At 43.9% G+C, this 20030-nt stretch overlaps 1 protein-coding gene across 1 annotated transcript; it reads left to right on the forward strand.

The window, feature by feature from the left end:
• Positions 1–5697: 5697 nt before the first annotated feature.
• LOC128343972 (L-amino-acid oxidase-like) lies at positions 5698–13678 on the forward strand. Its single transcript, XM_053293410.1, has 6 exons — positions 5698–5943; positions 6750–6856; positions 8824–9025; positions 9994–10044; positions 11436–11572; positions 12913–13678. The coding sequence occupies exons 1-6, from the start codon at positions 5698–5700 to the stop codon at positions 13676–13678; spliced, it is 1509 nt and encodes a 502-aa protein (XP_053149385.1).
• The last annotated feature ends 6352 nt before the right edge of the window (positions 13679–20030 follow it).

Below are 20030 nucleotides of genomic sequence, written 5' to 3' on the forward strand. Positions count from 1 at the left end.
GGTGGCAGGTAGAACACAATGTCCCCTTCAAAACCAGCCACTTTTTGTGATCCGAACCAGTTCGGTTCAGATCCGAACCGGTTCGGATCCGAAGCGGACCGGGGGGGTGGTCTGGCAAAACCAAAACCGAACCACCCCGGTCCGGTCCGGACCCGGTTCGGACCCGAACTGAACCGGGAGAACCGGTTTTATGCACATCCCTAACCTATAGAGTTGCTAAGTTCTGTGCTGCTGCATATAAGACATGAAAGGGATTAGTTATGGTGCTCCAAATCAATAATTACAACATATAAAATATTAGTGATTTTATCTTATGAGCTATTAGTATATTTAACATAATTCTGTTTCAAATGTGGCATTTTGTATTAAGCTGTTTGTTGATAGTAATAAAGTGATTTGATTGGCTACCTCTTTTGCAAACCAGGTATGTCCCATGCAAGAAAAAGGATGCTGTGCTGCAGACACTGATGAACAAATGCCCTGAAGAATGGTCTCTAACCAAAGCCACCACCCTGAGTGACCTGGAAGTTTGCATGTGGATGATGTGCTCTGCTTCCCAGTTATTGCTTCAGGTTATCACCTGACAGTCAACTTTTCAGATTGCTCAAACTGAAAATAACAGGGGGAGACTCTAAGAATGTCAGGTCCTGGTGACACCCTCATGCATCCATGAGGAAGCCCATAGCTCTAAACACAACCATCCCCTAAAATATAGCCCAAATCCTGCTGCATCAAAGCATACCTGAATTCTGCTTCAGGTAGCTGCTCTGCCCTCCAAAATGACACTCTGTTAAACAACAGGAAGAAGACCCATCATGGGTCCAGGCCAGCTCTCATCTGGGCTGTCGAGATCTGAAGTCTATGCTGAGGCTCCCACTAACCAACCAGGCATGGCATCAGAAATGTGCTGCAAAAAGGTATTGTCAGGGAGGGGCACCACTCTGATGGCCATATTAAGGTGAATCCAGGGGCATAGCTAGGGGAGGGGGGGCTGTGTTTGCCCCTCTCCCCGGCAGCCCCTTGGATGAGGGAGATAATGAAGAAAATAGGGAGGGGGCCCCTCAGGAGCTACAGGGGCCTGGGTTCTTTGAACCCATCTGCTCCTCTCTGGGAGACTATAGCTCTCTCTCTGCTCAGCCCCCTCATCATCAGCCTGGCCACTTTTAAATGCTGCCTTGCATGCCAAACATCTGGGCCCCGCCCTCCCTTGTCCCTCCCCCAAGTACTTTATTGCCCCTTCACCTGTTGTTTCTTCCCCTCTTTCTCCCCAACTTCCTCCCTGTGGCCCCAACTCCTCTCCCTGCACAGCACTGGCCCCAGCCAGCCACATTGCCGAGGCTGGGCCAACAACATTTGTGAATGCCGGCTGCCCCGGTCAAAGGCATGCAGCAGTCCGGCCACCCAAACTACTCATGCCTCCCCACTTCAGTGCAGCAGTCCTCTTCCCAGGCTGGTGCAGGGTGCTGGCAGGTTGGCCAGACTATCATCACCATCACCCTCATCATAATCATTTCCTGGAGATAATGAAGAAAATAGAGGGGAGGGGATCTGGGGGACCCTCAGGAGCAGGGCCGGCTTTTCTTAGGAAGCAACAGAAGCATTGCATCGGAGCGCCATCTACTGGGCTGGGAAGGTACTGCTGCTGATGAAACTTGAAGAAAATGCTGTGCCCTCAGCCTGAGCTCCGCCCCCCTCTCCTTTGTGTCCCGCAGCGCCTGCCCACCCACCCATTCTGCTGAAAACCTGGCACCCTCCCCACATAATATCCCCGCCCTCTCAGTGCCCCCAGTCCGGCCCTGATCCCTCCGCTCCAACCCGATCACGCGCTGCTGCTGGTGCCGCTGTTGGCGCCACTGTTACTGTGCATCACGTGGACCTGCCTGGCGCCTGCGTGCAGGCAGCATCCCAACCATCTCCCACTGGCGCCTCCTTCATCTTCCCGCGCTCCAGACGCTGTGCTTGATGACAGGGTGAAAAGCTGTGGAGGAGCTGCGCCCTGAAAGGAGTGGAAAACAGGTACCCCTTTCCCTGCTTTTGAGGGAGGAGTTGCCTGCCTCAGCATATTATATCAGCGGGAGAAGCTGTGGAGGAGCTGCTGCGCCCTCAAAGGATCTGAAAACAGGTGCGTGTCCGAGTGGGACTGGGTGAGGGCAAAGGAGCTGGGACTGGGAGCACACACACACCCCTGGACGTGTGGGGAGGAAGAACCAAGGTTTTCCTGATCTCCCAAGCTGGGTGGGGGTATGCTAACATCATGAGGCTATGAGAACTTGTAAAGTTGATGCCTGACCTAATAGCCTTTAAAAGAAAATTATTATAGCATTTTCTTGATTTCCGTTTGGGTGGCTATTGTTATTGGCATGGCTTTTAATTGTGGAATTTATAATTTAATGTGTTATGTGTTCTCATTCGATGCTTCAATCCTATGCTGTGAGCCGCCCAGATAACAATTTGTTATGGGTTGGCTAACAAAGTTGTTTTTATTATTTATTTGTTGGTTGGTTTATTTGCCTTTTCCAAGGGAGCCAGGTCTTCACAGAATGTGTCTGAAGTAGGAGCATTTGAGCCTGGTCATTTGTGTCTCTAGTGAACATTCTGGCTTGATCTGTTCTATGATCCATTTGTTTGTTTTCCTGGCTGTCCATGGTATCCTCAAAAGTATTCTCCAGCACCAAAGTTCAAAAGCGTCAATACGTATTCTATCTTGCTTCTTCAGGAGCATAATTATCCTATGGTGGTTTGTTGCAGCCATGAATATTGATTTATATGCATTTGTACTAAACAATTAGCAGTCTGACATTTACTCAACTAAGTTTACTTCAGCTAAGGTTGAAACCTTAGTATAATTATCCCAACCATATCCAGTATAATTATCCCAATCTGATCCATTTGTTTGTTTTCCTGGCTGTCCATGGTATCCTCAAAAGTCTTCTCCAGGACCAAAGTTCAAAAGTGTCGATGCTTTTTCTATCTTGCTTCTTCAAAGTCCATATATATTATATACATAATTATATTATATACAATGTTATGTACATAATTACATTAAAAGTTTGTGTATTAAATTTTGAATATACACTAATTGTATTTCGAATTTTTATTTTTCATGATAACTAAGGGCACTCAACAGAATGTTGCATCTGGGCGCCAGATCCCCTAGAGCCGGCCTTGCTCAGGAGCTATGGCCCCTGGGTTCTTTGAACCCATCCACTCAATTATAGCTACACTCCTGGGTGGCCCACCAACTTGAAGTTGAAGTGTAACCTTTCTAGCCTGAGAGCATTTGCGAACCTTACATCTAAGCACTTATTTCTAAGCATTTCTAATAAAGTAAAGCACCTTGCTTCTAAGCACGCACTTCTGAGCAATTTCAGTTTTACCACAGACAGCTTGCAACAACCTGCCACTGGGTCAAGTTCAATACCCAAAAGGTGAGTGTCTAGCAACTCTTCCTAATACTAAAGTGATTCTTCAGACCTGCACTCTAGTGACCACAGTGAATTTAACGAACACTGATGAACAATGTGGAGTAGACAAAAAGACTCTTCATCACACTAGATAAACTAATATATGTTTTGGGCGTTATATAAATATTTTATATAAAATAAAATAAAATAAAAAATAGAACAAAACTCCTACCTGGCCCTCAAGCGATCAAAAGCCAAAACCCACATTCTCCCCTCACCATGTGAGGGGTCCGGTGGGCAAGACCTCCAACTGCTCTAATACCCTACCCACTCAGGCCCCCTAGGCAAACATGAGATCCCCCAGGCTCATATTTTATTTAATGCTGGTTGAAGGAAGATTGCCACAGCTTACTACCACACTACGGATCGATGAGTTGGGACAATCCCATGAAAATAAATAAAATAAAGTATAATTATTAATGCGGATATTTGAATCAATCCAGAAGTATCCTGTAAGCTGTTGTGGAAAATGTTACACAATAATGTTGCACATTTTATTTCCTGTTACTTGTGGAATGCCAAACTTTGACTGCATTTGACCTGAATTCGTTATCTTGTATTAGGGCCTTAAAAACTTGTGAAATAATCCAGTTCTAGCAATGCTGTTGGGAACAAGGTGAGGGGTTCTTGGTATCATTTTAAAACAGTTTTGGGTCTTCAGGTCTTCTTTTATCGGGTTTTTTTTTTTTAAGAAAACATATCTTGTATGAGATCATGGTTTGGGAGATGCTATCTTGTTTGACATACCAACCATACTATGGGCAACATTGACGTACCAGACTACAGGGAACATTACTGTCCTGTACTTCATGTGACCTCAAGGTAGGTGTGCCAAGGTATTGCCTAGTAAAATGTTGGTTCCTGGAAAGGTTTCACTTGAAAAAGCCAATTTTCCCAGATTCTGAATCACCCTTAATTAGTTCACAGACAGCCACATTTTGCCTATAAAAGAAGAGAGTTCTCCTTTATCCTTACACTGCCCATCAAAACATGGACCAGTTCTGTAAGTGATTTATTTTCCTCATATAAATAATTTTGGTACATTGGTGTTTTTGGGGTCACCACATTACGAATGCAGTCTTTCTTATGACAACTTGTTATTAACTGACTGCATTTTACATTATTGTTGTTATTTGCAAGATTTCCGATATTATTGTTGCTAGCTTCCTAACTGTAACAGATTAAGGGGGACAGTGGATTTTAAGGATTAAATCAATGTATTTGCTTTGGTTAGGAGCAATTTTATAGTTAGTAGATTAATCGGGGGAAATTCAAATAGAAGACATACAAAAAACTGACAGATAAAATGGACCAATGGAGCTGATGATAACAATAAATAACCTCATAGTCACATCCATTTTGTAGCATGTAAAAAGTAACTTTAAAAAGGAGTAAGTAGCTAGCAAGGATAATTCATTTCATAAGAACATCAATAATATTATCATCATCCCAGGGACACTTCTTCTTCCAACAATCCACACAAATACCTTCCAATCAGGATCAAAAAGCAGAATTGCCCAGATCCTACCATACAGTCATGAGCCATGGCTACTAACTTATTTCTCATCATTACCATCCAGATATTTGAGGCCAGTTGGGTAAACTTGGAATCTTTTTCTTCTTCAGTTTTCTGCAGTCAACATTCTAGCTGTAGCAAGCAAATTGCAGTAAGCAATTTGTACATTTGATTCTCTTGTGTAGAGAACAATGAAGCTACTTTTCAAGTGTTTCTGAAGTGATGGTTCTGAAGTGATTTCTATCATTTAACGGTTTTATTATTTTACATATTTTATTAAGGGTATTGTTGTTGTTGGGAAAAATAATATTTAAAGTTTGAGACTGGGATGCACAAACCTGTTAGGTTTTATGGGAGGAGACCCTGACTCTCTCTCCTCCCAAGGCCCCTAGGGGTCATTTGGATTATTGGTGCAAAAGGTCAATGCCATCTGGAGTTGGATCTCCAACAATTATGTGACATTGCTGGGTATCTTTTTTTAAGGAAATGTGGGGTTTAAACATCTAAATGCATACATAATACACACATGCAAACATGTAGTTCTTAAAGTCAATTAAAATGTGCACCCTGGTGGTCGGTCAAACAATAAGTGTTCATTTTAGTAGAGTAAAATGTTTTCCAGATAAATGTATACAGCCTGAAAACCAAAGGTTCTTGCTAAGACGTTTGACTCAAACTGACCAGCCACAAGCTTATGTTCATCATCCTTCTTAAATCATGACTTTTCTTCTCTTAGTGCTTTTCCCATTTTTACTGCTGCTTACAACTGCCTTGATCTCCAAAAACCATGCTGTCGAACCGGAGGAATGGATGAAGTGTTTCAGGGATTCCGATTATGAGGAACTGTTGGATGTTGCCCAAAAGGGGCTGGGACGGACTTCAAGGCCACAACTCATAGTGATTGTTGGGGCAGGCATAAGTGGCCTCACGGCTGCCAAATTGCTAAGAGATGCTGGACACCAGGTAATGGACCGAGAGGTCTTTGAAAACCTCTTTATCGAGTTTCTATCTCACCTTTCTTCCATCATGAAACTCAAGGGAGCTTCATGGAGTTCCTGGGTGCTCTCCAATCCAGACACTGCCCAGACCCGGCCCTGCGTAACTTCAGTATGTTTGTTGTGCCTTCAGTGCCTTCAAAAGCAGTGCAAACAATAATCAATCTAGGTGCTACATTAGATTTGAAATGATTTTGAATTTGAATTAATTTTGCCTCATCATGTAAAGGGTAATGTGTTCCAATGTTGCAAAGTAAAGTAAAGATTGTTCTTTAGGCATAGTAGAACCCAATTAAAGCATGTCAGATTTTGACCCATTAATTTTGGATCCTGCAAAAGGGTCATATTCATCAATCAATTTTATCAGAAGAGGGACAGATCTAGTTGGCTCTGAAAGTAATGCAGGCACACCATCTGAGGCAGAGAAGATTAGAAATGCATTACCTCAGGCTGGCAAGTTACCGTTTCTCAGGAAAGTTAGAATAATAAAGTCTTACCAGACTGACAGTTTTATGTGGAGCTTTGCAGAACACATGCTGGAAATATCAGATAGCTGTCTGTCTATCTAATCTATCTTTCTATTTATCTATCTCATGTCTGATATGTGTATCCCTATATTAATACTAGTATTAATACTATTAATACTAGTTAGAGCTGTGCATTGCATCAGTCCAGTAATTGGAACTGATGTGATCCAAGCCTTACAAGAGAATTTTTGTACAGCAGGGTTTTTGCTAAATGCCTTGATAGTTCCAATAATATACTTGTGTCTAGGTTCGGATTCTTGAGGCCAGTGACCGTGTGGGAGGTCGGATCAAAACTTACCGTCAGAAAGATTGGTATGTGGATCTGGGACCTATGCGCCTCCCCAAACACCATAGGTAAGGGAACAGGCTGAGAGAACCTCTCACTAAACCCATTCTGTGATGGTTTCATGCATGAGATTTGAAGCTGGGAATGGAGTATGGAGAGGGTAGGTGCTGCTTTGTGCAGTGTTTAAGCAGATTATTGGGTGTATTCCCATTTGTGGTTTGCCACTCAACCTATTGCAGGGTGGGACTTATCCACCCTGTCCTCCCACCAGTTTGTGCACCAGGCAGCCCAACTGACAGTGGTAATCTACCCAGCAGTTTGGCTCATGCACTTTATTCTGGAACCCGAACTTTATATTTTTATATTTATTTATATACATAATTAAATATAACGGCTGACATGATGTGTGCTGTAATTGAGTCGGAATAATTTGTGTCAGGGCTGCAGCCCAGCCAGAAGGCAGCCCCAATGCTGGAGAGAACCAGTGGCCATGCAATCGGCATTACTGCCATTTCCGCCGTTCACAATGATGGGAGAAGCAGCAATAATGCTGACTGTGTGATGGAGTTTGGGGGCTCCCTTGCACTGTGCATCATGTGAGCCATTATAAATATGAATATATAGCAATAGCAATAGCACTTACATTTATATACCGCTCTATAGCCAGAGCTCTCTAAGCGGTTTACAATGATTTTTTAGCATATTGCCCCCAACATTCTGGGTACTCATTTTACCGACCTCGGAAGGATGGAAGGCTGAGTCAACCTTGAGCCCCTGGTCAGGATCGGACTTGTAACCTTCTGGTTACAGGGCGGCAGTTTTACCACTGCGCCACCAGGGGCTCATCAATATATAAAAGAGGAACTTGATGAGGCAGGGGTGGATAATGCTTTCTTGACCCGCTGCCCACCAAGATCCTCATCACACCATTTATTAGTCACTTGTAGTTCACAGCATTTTGTTATGTTGTGAAACAACTTAAAGCAGAAGTGCAATATCTAATATAATGGTAATGTCAGTATTTTAAATCAACAATGGGTTTAGTGTAAACATGGTCGAAAAAGACTTTCTTAATATTTTGCCAGTGCTATGCTGCAGGAAGTAATTGTGCATTGACATTAAGAAAAGGAGTAAGTCAAATACAATTGTGTGGAACATCTCTGCCACAAGATGTGGTGACAGCCAACAACCTGGATGGCTTTAAGAGGGGTTTGGATAACTTCATGGAGGAGAGGTCTATCAATGGCTACTAGTTGGAGGGTTATAGGCCACCTCCAGCCTCAAAGGCAGGATGCCCCGGAGTACCAGTTGCAGGGGAGTAAAGCAGGAGAGAGGGCATGCCCTCAACTCCTGCCTGTAGGCTCCCAGTGGCATCTGGTGGGCCACTGTGTGAAACTGGATGCTGGACTAGATGGGCCTTGGGCCTGATCCAGCAGGGCTCTTCTTATGTTCTTATCTCAAAACTATTGTTTTTGAGCCACATGGCAGACAACCCTCTGGTGTATCACCAACTGAAGCTGTCATCAAAAGCCCCGGCCTGGAAACAGTATGCATGTTTTGTAAAACACCTGACAGGAGTATAGCTATAACTGAGCAAGGTGGGACAAATGTCTCCCGGCCCCTGAGGGGGAGGATGCATTAGCTGGGACACAGCTCAGTCTTCGCTCTCATTGGCAGAGGAGCAAAAGAGGGGGCATGCTGGAAATGTTTTGTTTTTCACCAAGTCCTTACAGCTCTGCTGCAGTAAAGACACGGGGCAAAGAGAAGCAAGTAAGGGTAGGAAGCAGGTAGGGGCCCATCTTTATTTCTTATCCCAGGGCCCACTCCAACCTTGCTATGCCCTAATACCTGAACAGAGCTTCTAAGTACTCAACATCTGTCTCTTGGTCTGGGGGCAGTGTATACAATAAAACATATTCAAACATTTATTTCTATCATGCATTATCTGACCCTCCGATCTGCAAAAGTTTTATTATTAGCATCGTTGTGGGCGATCCTATAATATTGCCTTCTATTTTAAATGTGCTTTTTCCAGAATCATTCGTGTATATCTTAAGAAATTCAACCTCACATTAAATCCATTTGTCCAGACTGATAAGAATGCCTGGTATTTGATGAGAAATATAAGACAAAGGGTAGCAGCTGTGAGTGCAAACTCTGACCTCTTTGGATATGAAGTGAACCCCCATGAGAGGGGAAAGTCTGCTGGTAAACTTTACGAGGAAACACTCGATAAGGTATGTGCAACAGGAAGCTGTCATTGTGGCTGCCTAATCAGCATGCTCATTTATCATGAATCCTCCCAGAAATTTATTTATTTATTTATTTATTTGATTTATATACTGCCCTTCCAAAAATGGCTCAGGGTGGTTTACATCAAAATAAAAACAATTAAAATCAATTAACAATTAAAATCCAAACTATAAAAATAGTATAAAACCAACTGACAGTTAAAACCTTATTTGGTCGCTGACCGAAAAGAAATGAATCTGAACGGTTCAGACATTTAAACAGTTAAAAACCCCGGAGAATGAGGCCAAACATGTACAACAGTTTAGAAACCCTGGAAGGCCAGGCCAGACAGAACTGCACCATCCCACTCAAGAGAGCGCAAACCCATATCTGCAAAAAAGTCTGGCACGGTCCAGCCCTCCAGCCCTCAGTCCCACCCCCTTTGGCGACTGGCTTTGGTGGCTGTCCATGCCACTGGCTGCACCGCCTGCCACAGCCCCCTTCTTTAAAAGCCCCCAGAATCTGCATTCTCCAGAGAGGGGATTTCATATCCATTGGCTAGCTGAATAACTTAAGGCTAGTCTAAATTTTAAGGGTATGTAAAGTTCTTATTTGAGGCGATCTGAGATAACCTGCATATACTACAGTACTCCATTTTGGCTCCCAAGTCTCATCAATGTCAAAAGCAATGTGGCATGTGGGGAGGGAGTGGGGGAAGAGAAGAGAAGCGGCTGATGTTCATGAAACAGAAGCCCCCAACACCCTTGGGTGTGTGAGAGTCACTGCACAGGACTTTGGATCTGGGTCATTATCTGTATAGTTCCCCCAGCATACTTATAGTAATGTAATGATCACTGTTACATCATCCATGGCAGACTCTGTCATTCTTAACTTTGATAAATGAGTAAACATTTTAAGGTTTTATATATTTTTTCCGTGCTTATCTGCTATATGTTTTATGGTTCCTGTACAGACAACCAACTGCACACGTTTGATAGAGAAATATGACTCCATTTCCACTAAGGTAAGAGAAATCTTTGCTTGTCTTTAAAATAAAATATAGCTGCTTGTCCTTTATATTTCTTCAGTTCATTCAGTGGGGCTACTTTGCATAATACTATTTAAAATCTTTGTAGATCACATTTCAGTAAGATTCTCCAAGCGACTTACATAGCAATGCTACTTTAAATCCATGCATGGAGTGATGAGGCAACAGCATGGGGTCGGGCAGGTGTGGGGGAGAGAAACGTGCTCCTATGGCCCTGCCCTACATGCTTGGTGGGAACCAGCTGGAGTATCAACTGAACCAACTTGCTGTTTGCTTTGGACAGTGTTTCTCAACAAATGTGCCATGGCACACTAGTCTGCCACAGGACACTGGCCAGTGTGCCATGCGGATTTGCTCTGCATCAGCTCCAGAAGTGGGGAGTTGAAACTTATGCACCAGGAGAGACATGAGGGATGGCTACAAGCTTCATCTCATCACACATAACAGAGGAAGGTTCTCTAGGCCCCCTGATCATCTTGGTTGCCCTCTTCTGCACCTTTCCCAGTTCAGCAATGTCCTTCTTTAGATGTGCTGAATTGTATGCAGTACTCCAGGTGTGGCCGCAACATAGTTTTGTATAGGGCCATTATAATATTAACGGTTTTATTTTCAATACCATTCCTAATGGGGATTGAATTGGCTTTTTTCACAGCTGCCACACACATTGAGTCGACACTTCCAATGAGCTGTCCACCATCACCCCAAGATCCCTCTCCTGGTCATTCACCGACAGCTCAGATCCCATGTCTTAGAGTTGATGGTGGACCCTTATAAGGGCTTAATACTACTCCCATTTCATGCAGAAATGCAAAGGTTTTAGAGAAGCAAGCAAACCTCCCCATTGCCTTTTCACATATTTGCTCTGAATATGCACATTCCGGTGAGATTAACAGTATTCAGTTGCAACCTTCCCTTGGCAAGCAGTTATCTTCCCAGTGCTCCTCTAAAATGTAGCTTCCAGAAGGCTAGAGCTTTGTAATATACAATTCTACGCCTGTTCTTCCAAGCACTGAGATTAGAAGGGAGATTAACCAATTGGAACAGGCTGAGAGCAACTGCAAGCCTGAGGCACTGTCTGAAGCAGAGGTGCTAGTGAGTCACATCACTGCTCTTCCTGTCCCTCCCTCTCAGTAGTTTCCATACCACAAGATTTAGTGACAAGCAAATTTTGTGACATCTTCTGCAACAGAGAAAAGCATCAGTTTGGGTGAGTGAGTTTGATACAGTCCAGTATAAAACAGAATATAAAGTATCAGATGGGGCCAGTATTAGTGATTTTGTACTGAAAAAAAAAACAATACAATGAAGTTCAAAAGCAAAAGGAAAGTATCCATATTTCTCTACCCAAATCTATTGTCTCCAACCAGGAATACTTAATTAAAGAAGGAAATCTAAGCAGAGAAGCAGTTGATATGATTGGCGATCTCTTGAATGAAGAAGCTGCATTTTATACTTCCTTTCTTGGCTCTGTCCAGGAATATGTGACCTTTTTTGATGATGACAGGTAAGGTGGGAAGACTTCACTGATATGGAGGGTACATTTGCTTTAATTAGGTGTAGGCAGATGAGGTGGGCTCTGGATCATGTGACAGCAGCCTAGGGTCCAGGCCAGGGCCCTCAGAAAGGTATCAGTTTATTAGCCCTTAAACTGGCTAGCATTATGCACACCACCGGAAAGCCAGTGGCCTGAGCCATCTACCAACTAATAGCAGAGGAAATGCCTCAGTCAGAGGCAACAGAGCTCCAACTAGAAGTGTATTGTAACTCTCATTGCTAAATGGTGGGAAAGAGCAACAGAAGATGGCTCTTTCCACCAGTGTGGAACCCTTGGTCTGACCTAGCCAGCATGGCAGTTCTTAAAACAGACATTTGGTGTAGATTTGACATGCTAACATATCAACTTTGAGAGGCTGGAGTCCCATGTTGTGGTGGTGGTGCAGATCTGTAAAATAAACCAGAATCCTATAACATTCCAATCTTGTTCACACAAGCACACACATCACTTGGCTTTTGGTCACTTGCAGCTGACACCAGTATTCCCTCAAACCGCGATTTCCTGATGTTGTTGACTACAGGTCCCATCATCCCTAGCCAAAGGGCTTTGCAGCTGGGGATAATGGGAGTTGTAATCCCAACAACATCTGGGAATCCCAATGGCAAACACCATTGTCAAGCATCATTTCTGAATTAGTAGGGCAGTTCTTACTATGCTGGCTGCAGTCATCAAGTGATAGAACATGCATATGTGAACATATACAGGGAAAGGACCAGAAGGTGTCTACCATTTCTGAAGGGTCAGGCATGAGTCTGAGACAGATGTTTTGCAAAACTTCTGGGTGGAGCTTCTCTCCATGCTACTTATGCATGATTGTTGTTTTTTGTAAACCACCCACACCCTCTCCCCATGCCACAGTTTTGATCCAGATTGTCATCATCCCACAGCAGCTGCTACTTAGAATAAACAGTAAAGAGAAGAAAACATGATAAGGCCTATCTATTCACAACTAGTTTGACCCTAAGGAGTTTGTGCTAAATGATTGATATAAAATGTGCGCTTTGTAGGTGATTTGGAGGGAGCGAGTGGGGGTCAAATTAGTATAATTAGTATTTCACCAATGACAGTGAAACAAAATTGAAATGTAATGTGGCAAATGTGCTGTTCTGAATAATAACAGTATTATTTCTATCCTGATATAGATTAATAAGCAGGAATTCTTCATTATGTTTTTGCAATAATTCAGAAAATATCAATGTTGCAATAGCATGTTTTGCTCAGATTGCTGACAGGAGTGTGATGTTCAGTGTGCTGATCCTTTTCTGCTCCTTCCCTCTTGACTTTTTCAGCTTTGAGGAAATCACAGGTGGATTTGACCAGCTCCCCAACAGCTTCTACCGTGAAATGCCTGGGACAGTCTGTCTGAACTGCACCGTAGAGAAGATTGTACGGTCAGGAAAGAAAGTGAGGGTGTTTTTCCGCAAGCCTGGCAAAAGGGTCTTGTCATGTCAGACCGCTGACTATGTCCTTGTCACGGCCACCACAAAAGCCACACGACTCATCCGATTCCAGCCACCCCTTTCCTCTGTGAAGGCTCATGCTCTGCGTGCTTATCACTACGCAAGCTCGACTAAAATTGCTTTGGCTTGCACAGACAGATTCTGGGAGAAAGAGGGGATTCGAGGTGGGAGGTCAATCACAGATCGCCCGTCTCGAGTTATCTACTACCCAAACCATGACTTTGCCAGTGGGCTTGGGGTACTCCTAGCTTCTTATACCTGGAAAGATGATGCAGACTTCTTTGTTCCTCTCAGTGAGGAAAAATGTGCTGATGTGGTGATGGATGACCTATCAGAAATCCACAATGTGTCCAAAGAGTATCTCAAATCTGTTTGCCCTAAGTATGTGGTACAGAAATGGGCCCGAGACAAGTTTTCTATGGGGGCCTTTGCTTCCCCCACCGCATACCAGTTTAACTATTTCAAGGCTTTGTCTGAGAATGAAGGAAGGATCTACTTTGCAGGGGAACACACAGCCCATCCTCATGCGTGGATTGACTCTGCAATGAAATCATCTATAAGGGCAGCAAGTCGTATTCACAACAGGAATATCTAGAGTGTACTTAGAGTGGCTGTATCTTTTGTGATGGTGGCTGCCCTCTCACTAATATTAAATGAAAGCATGAATCAAAACTCCTCACATTTTTCGGATCTACTTGCAACAATAGATAGGGTGGGTTCACACAATCGCAGGTATGTCCTTTGAGAGGAACTGGAGGTCATGAGGAGTGTGCACTCCTGTATGCGCGCAACTTGAACCTAGGAATTCTCTGCCCAGCATCTCTGCACAAATGGCACCAAGAACTGCAGTTGACTAAACCAAGTTGGCAAAACCTAAGACAGAGGTCAGTAACTGGGTACATTGGCAGCTTCACACAACAAGGTTCCCTGCAACTTCTGGTTCCTCTTGTATTGACTTTGAAGTACTTACAGGCAGTTGTGTGAATCCCCATAATAATCAAATTTCCTTCCTTGTCAAGATCTTAACCTGGATAGAAAGTACTGATGTCATATTCTATCTTCTGCTGGTCAAAAAACAAAATAAAGATATTGATTGACTCAGAAAGTATAGTTTGGAGAGTTGTTATAATGCTGAGTTGTATTGTCATAGTTGGACACCTCTAGTATTTGGCTGTAGATTATGTTGCTTTATGTCTTGCATCTTTAGATTATTGATTGATAACTAGATATTGCTCAGTAGTTCTTATTTATTATTAGTGTTAGTTATCCAGTATTGATAAGATGAATTATTTCTGTTCTTGATATACAGTTGAACTGATTTATTTACTTTTTTTTTTTTGAAATGTGGTGTTTCTCCCTATGTATTGAACTCTTCCTGAATGGTTTAATATATAGATGTCAATATTTTGCCATGGATCATTGTAATCTGTTGTGAGCTGCCTTGGACACAATATTGTGGAAAGGCAACATAAAAATAAACAGGACTGATCAAACAATGGATTGATTTCCTTGTTCGGTTTGTAATTACATGGTTTATGGTTTGTGGGTAGGGTGGGGTGGAATTTAGAGTGCATCTCCAGAATCTCAGAGCATGTCCCTGAGCAACAATACAGATTACTGACATTGCTAAATAAATAAATAAATAAAACCTCTCAGTATGTCTTCACATCCATGGAAACATCCAATAAAAGATTGACCCAATACAAGAAGGGAACTATTTAAAAGTTACATAGTTCAAGTTCAGGTTCTTTATTGCTTAAAACCAAAGTCATCACAATATAAAATGACAAGTATGTTTACAAAATTTAAAACAAGGTTCACAATATAAAGAGAAGATTGGAAATTTACTTGGTTTGAAATGAGAAGTCACAATATAAAAGGAGTTAAGAAGTTAAGACTCAAAGTATTAAAAAGCAAAAGAAAAGAAAAAGTAAAGTTTTCCAGTTGAAAAGTCTGATTCTGGAATATCCAAATCTATTTCTACAATTAACATTCCTTCCTCTAACATTTATATCTCAGCATAAGCTCCTTTTCTGTAATTGGAAAACACAATTAATCTATAGCACAGTTTCTCAACTGCTGGTCCCTGGACCGCTGCCAGTCCCCAGGGGGTTGAGTGCCTTTAACACCCCCTCCTTTTCAAGCATGCCAGTCCTTTAACACCCTGGAGATTAGCTCCCTGGAGCTAATCTTTAACCAGGCAGCCTTTGCTGCAGGGCTCTGTCTTCCTCAGGAGTCCCAGACAGCCTTTTCTCACTCCCAGCTAATCTCTCTAGTCTCTTTTATGAGAAGAGATAGCGAGAGCGAGTGATGTCACTGGTATGCAGCCAGTGAAACACACAGGAGGCAGGTAGCAGGGCGAGTGAGAGGGAGTGCTTGGCTTGGCTGGAGTGCTGCATGCATAAACTCTGTTCTGAACTACTACAGAGGAGGAACAGAGGAAGGCAGGCAGGCAAAAGATAAGAAAACAAACAAAAGTAAGCAACAGTGCTGATCAAATGAAAAAAGAAGGGAAAGATAAGAAGAATGAAAGGGGTGGGGGTGAGGGGCGGGCTGATCATGTACTGACTCAACAAAAGGGGATGAAGATCAAATAAAATGGGATTTTTAAAAGCAAGCATACAGGAGAGAACAAGTACAATCTGTGTGAACTGAGAAATAAAATGTGGGGGGGGGGATGAGGGAGATGAAGAAAGGGGTGGCTAGGGTGAGCTACTGACTTACCAAAAAGGGGATGAAGCTAACATAAACTGGGATTTTAAAAAGCAAACATGCAGGCAGGAGAGAGAACTAGTGCAATGTGTGTGAACTGAGAAAACCAGTGGAAAAAAGAGATCACGAGAAAGGGGATGGAGTGGGGCTGGGTGTAGCAAGGTATGAAATGGTGAATAGAGGAGAGAGAAGGAGGGAAAGAAGGATGAAGAAGAGACCCACTAAAAGTCTTCCCACTCATGTGTGAGTACATAGTACTCCCCCCTCCCTTAAACCTCTGCCTAAAAATCATTACAGTTGTAAAAACCTGGATATATATGAATGTGTGGTATGAAGGGTTAAATCTCCCACCCCATTCCCTGTGGTTTACTTTCCTAATGTGGGATGCCATATTGATGTGTAAAGTTCATTACCATAACATTACCTTTTCAAGGTAATGAATGTTTTAGTTCTGAGTGTACTGCTTGGAGGTTTTTTGGATGATATTTGGTTACAGACTTCCAGTATGATATGAGATGTCATGTTTTAAGCTTCCTATCAATTAAGTTGATCAGCTGGTTTTATGGTAGCAAACATGCATTGTCCCATTTGCTAAGGAGAGCAAGGGCAGTGATTACCAAATGAAGAGAGGAGGAAAGCTGGAGGGGGAGTACTGTGTGTGTAAGAGAGAGTACTATCTTAAAAGCAATATTAAATTACTATTTTTATGCATTTAAGAAGCAAGATATTATGTATACAGGAACTTGACACAAGGTGTTATCGCCGGTGTCAACTAGGCTAAGGCAGCCACTTGCTTGGCCAGCCTTTAGGAACTGCACGGTGGTGATGGAGCACCAATCCCAGTTCTGTTAAAGTTCCAGTTAACTATTATTTCAATAAAATTGTGGCCCTTTCACCAAAGCAGCTTGTGTCTCGTGTCTCCTTGGGGATGTGGGTGCAATATCTTTGACTGCTCTGGTGGCCAGTGGAATGAAGGGAGGCACATCAAGGAAACCCCTCTAATGTCTTGCAGCCAATTTCCATTCTGGTTTCTAAGCCTTGATCATCTCAGACACATGGAGCAGTTCCGTTCTGACTAATGAATTCTCTCTTTCTTAATAGCCCTGCCCGTCCCTGGATCTGAACCTTGGATTCCCATCCAACTCCCCCAAATGGTACAGGGGCTGCAAAAGATGGATCCTCTAGGGGAGGGCATGGTTTGAAGTGGGAGGCTGGAGACCTCACAAGCAGCAGATCTAAGCAAGCCCAGCTTGCTTACTCATGAGTATTCCACTACAATCCATTGTGGGTGTGGAGCTCACACCCACACATAGATCATCAGCAGAATATTCGAAGAAGAGGGTGGACAAAGATATATAGTTTGTTTCTTGTCCTCCCAGAAAGGATTGGGTGGTGCATACACACCCTGTCTTAGTGTCCTTCTCTTAACTCTTGCTGCACTCTCCAGAGAGCTAACAAGCTGCAAGGGCAATGCTACCTAGGGCTGGTTTCTTTTGGAGCCCTGCAGACTTAGAGGTGTCTTTGTAATATTTGCTTTATTTACAAATATATCAGTAGAGCAGAAGTAGGGTCAAACAGCAAGCACACCTCTAAGACAGTAGATTTGCTACCTCCCAGAATGATTTAGCTTTAATATCCAATCGTTTTAGAACCTGGGGGTAGAGCCAAAATGCCAGGCCAGCAGACTATCTTTGATCTCTTTCAATTTCCCCCCTTCTCACTCATGAGATTTGATGCTTTGCTGTTAGCAGTTTTGGACAGCAGGTTTGGCAAAACTCCCTATAGCGATCTTAAGTGTCCTTGCATTGCAAGAGCTGTTGAAACCGTTTGGACAGGTACAATTATATTGTTCATTCTACCATGACTCGTGAAGTGAATTGCTACTCCCTTTATTATACAAATTTCCAGGGCATCAGGATGAATTTTGTTTCTTGGTTATTGTCAGATGAACATACAGGAGTCACCTATAGAGTTGCTAAGTTCTGTGCTGCTGCATATAAGACATGAAAGGGATTAGTTATGGTGCTCCAAATCAATAATTACAACATATAAAATATTAGTGATTTTATCTTATGAGCTATTAGTATATTTAACATAATTCTGTTTCAAATGTGGCATTTTGTATTAAGCTGTTTGTTGATAGTAATAAAGTGATTTGATTGGCTACCTCTTTTGCAAACCAGGTATGTCCCATGCAAGAAAAAGGATGCTGTGCTGCAGACACTGATGAACAAATGCCCTGAAGAATGGTCTCTAACCAAAGCCACCACCCTGAGTGACCTGGAAGTTTGCATGTGGATGATGTGCTCTGCTTCCCGGTTATCGCTTCAGGTTATCACCTGACAGTCAAGTTTTCAGATTGCTCAAACTGAAAATAACAGGGGGAGACTCTAAGAATGTCAGGTCCTGGTGACACCCTCATGCATCCATGAGGAAGCCCATAGCTCTAAACACAACCATCCCCTAAAATATAGCCCAAATCCTGCTGCATCAAAGCATACCTGAATTCTGCTTCAGGTAGCTGCTCTGCCCTCCAAAATGACACTCTGTTAAACAACAGGAAGAAGACCCATCATGGGTCCAGGCCAGCTCTCATCTGGGCTGTCGAGATCTGAAGTCTATGCTGAGGCTCCCACTAACCAACCAGGCATGGCATCAGAAATGTGCTGCAAAAAGGTATTGTCGGGGAGGGGCACCACTCTGATGGCCATATTAAGGTGAATCCAGGGGCATAGCTAGAGGAGAGGGGCGGGGCTGTGTTTGCCCCTCTCCCCGGCAGCCCCTTGGATGAGGGAGATAATGAAGAAAATAGGGAGGGGGCCCCTCAGGAGCTACAGGGGCCTGGGTTCTTTGAACCCATCTGCTCCTCTCTGGGAGACTATAGCTCTCTCTCTGCTCAGCCCCCTCATCATCAGCCTGGACACTTTTAAATGCTGCCTTGCATGCCAAACATCTCCCTTGTCCCTCCCCCAAGTACTTTATTGCCCCTTCACCTGTTGTTTCTTTCCCCTCTTTCTCCCCAACTTCCTCCCTGTGGCCCCAACTCCTCTCCCTGCACAGCACTGGCCCCAGCCAGCCACATTGCCGAGGCTGGGCCAACATCATTTGTGAATGTCGGCTGCCCCGGTCAAAGGCATGCAGCAGTCCGGCCACCCAAACTACTCACGCCTCCCCACTTCAGTGCAGCAGTCCTCTTCCCAGGCTGGTGCAGGGTGCTGGCAGGTTGGCCAGACTATCATCACCATCACCCTCATCATAATCATTTCCTGGAGATAATGAAGAAAATAGAGGGGAGGGGATCTGGGGGACCCTCAGGAGCAGGGCCGGCTTTTCTTAGGAAGCAACAGAAGCATTGCATCGGAGCGCCATCTACTGGGCTGGGAAGGTACTGCTGCCGATGAAACTTGAAGAAAATGCTGTGCCCTCAGCCTGAGCTCCGACCCCCTCTCCTTTGTGTCCCGCAGCGCCTGCCCACCCACCCATTCTGCTGAAAACCTGGCACCCTCCCCACATACATATCCCCGCCCTCTCAGTGCCCCCAGTCCGGCCCTGATCCCTCCGCTCCAACCCGATCACGCGCTGCTGCTGGTGCCGCTGTTGGCGCCACTGTTACTGTGCATCACGTGGACCTGCCTGGCGCCTGCGTGCAGGCAGCATCCCAACCATCTCCCACTGGCGCCTCCTTCATCTTCCCGCGCTCCAGACGCTGTGCTTGATGACAGGGTGAAAAGCTGTGGAGGAGCTGCACCCTGAAAGGAGTGGAAAACAGGTACCCCTTTCCCTGCTTTTGAGGGAGGAGTTGCCTGCCTCAGCATATTATATCAGCGGGAGAAGCTGTGGAGGAGCTGCTGCGCCCTCAAAGGATCTGAAAACAGGTGCGTGTCCGAGTGGGACTGGGTGAGGGCAAAGGAGCTGGGACTGGGAGCACACACACACCCCTGGACGTGTGGGGAGGAAGAACCAAGGTTTTCCTGATCTCCCAAGCTGGGTGGGGGTATGCTAACATCATGAGGCTATGAGAACTTGTAAAGTTGATGCCTGACCTAATAGCCTTTAAAAGAAAATTATTATAGCATTTTCTTGATTTCCGTTTGGGTGGCTATTGTTATTGGCATGGCTTTTAATTGTGGAATTTATAATTTAATGTGTTATGTGTTCTCATTCGATGCTTCAATCCTATGCTGTGAGCCGCCCAGATAACAATTTGTTATGGGTTGGCTAACAAAGTTGTTATT

The sequence above is a fragment of the Hemicordylus capensis genome, chromosome 2 (genome assembly GCF_027244095.1).
Source record: "Hemicordylus capensis ecotype Gifberg chromosome 2, rHemCap1.1.pri, whole genome shotgun sequence".
Taxonomy (NCBI): domain Eukaryota; kingdom Metazoa; phylum Chordata; class Lepidosauria; order Squamata; family Cordylidae; genus Hemicordylus; species Hemicordylus capensis.

Coding starts and splice junctions, on each gene's coding strand:
- LOC128343972 (XM_053293410.1), top strand. CDS start 5,698: ATGACTTTTCTTCTCTTAGTGCTTTTCCCATTTTTACTGCTGCTTACA. Junction 5,944..6,749: donor TAAGAGATGCTGGACACCAG/GTAATGGACCGA, acceptor ACTTGTGTCTAG/GTTCGGATTCTTGAGGCCAG. Junction 6,857..8,823: donor CGCCTCCCCAAACACCATAG/GTAAGGGAACAG, acceptor TGCTTTTTCCAG/AATCATTCGTGTATATCTTA.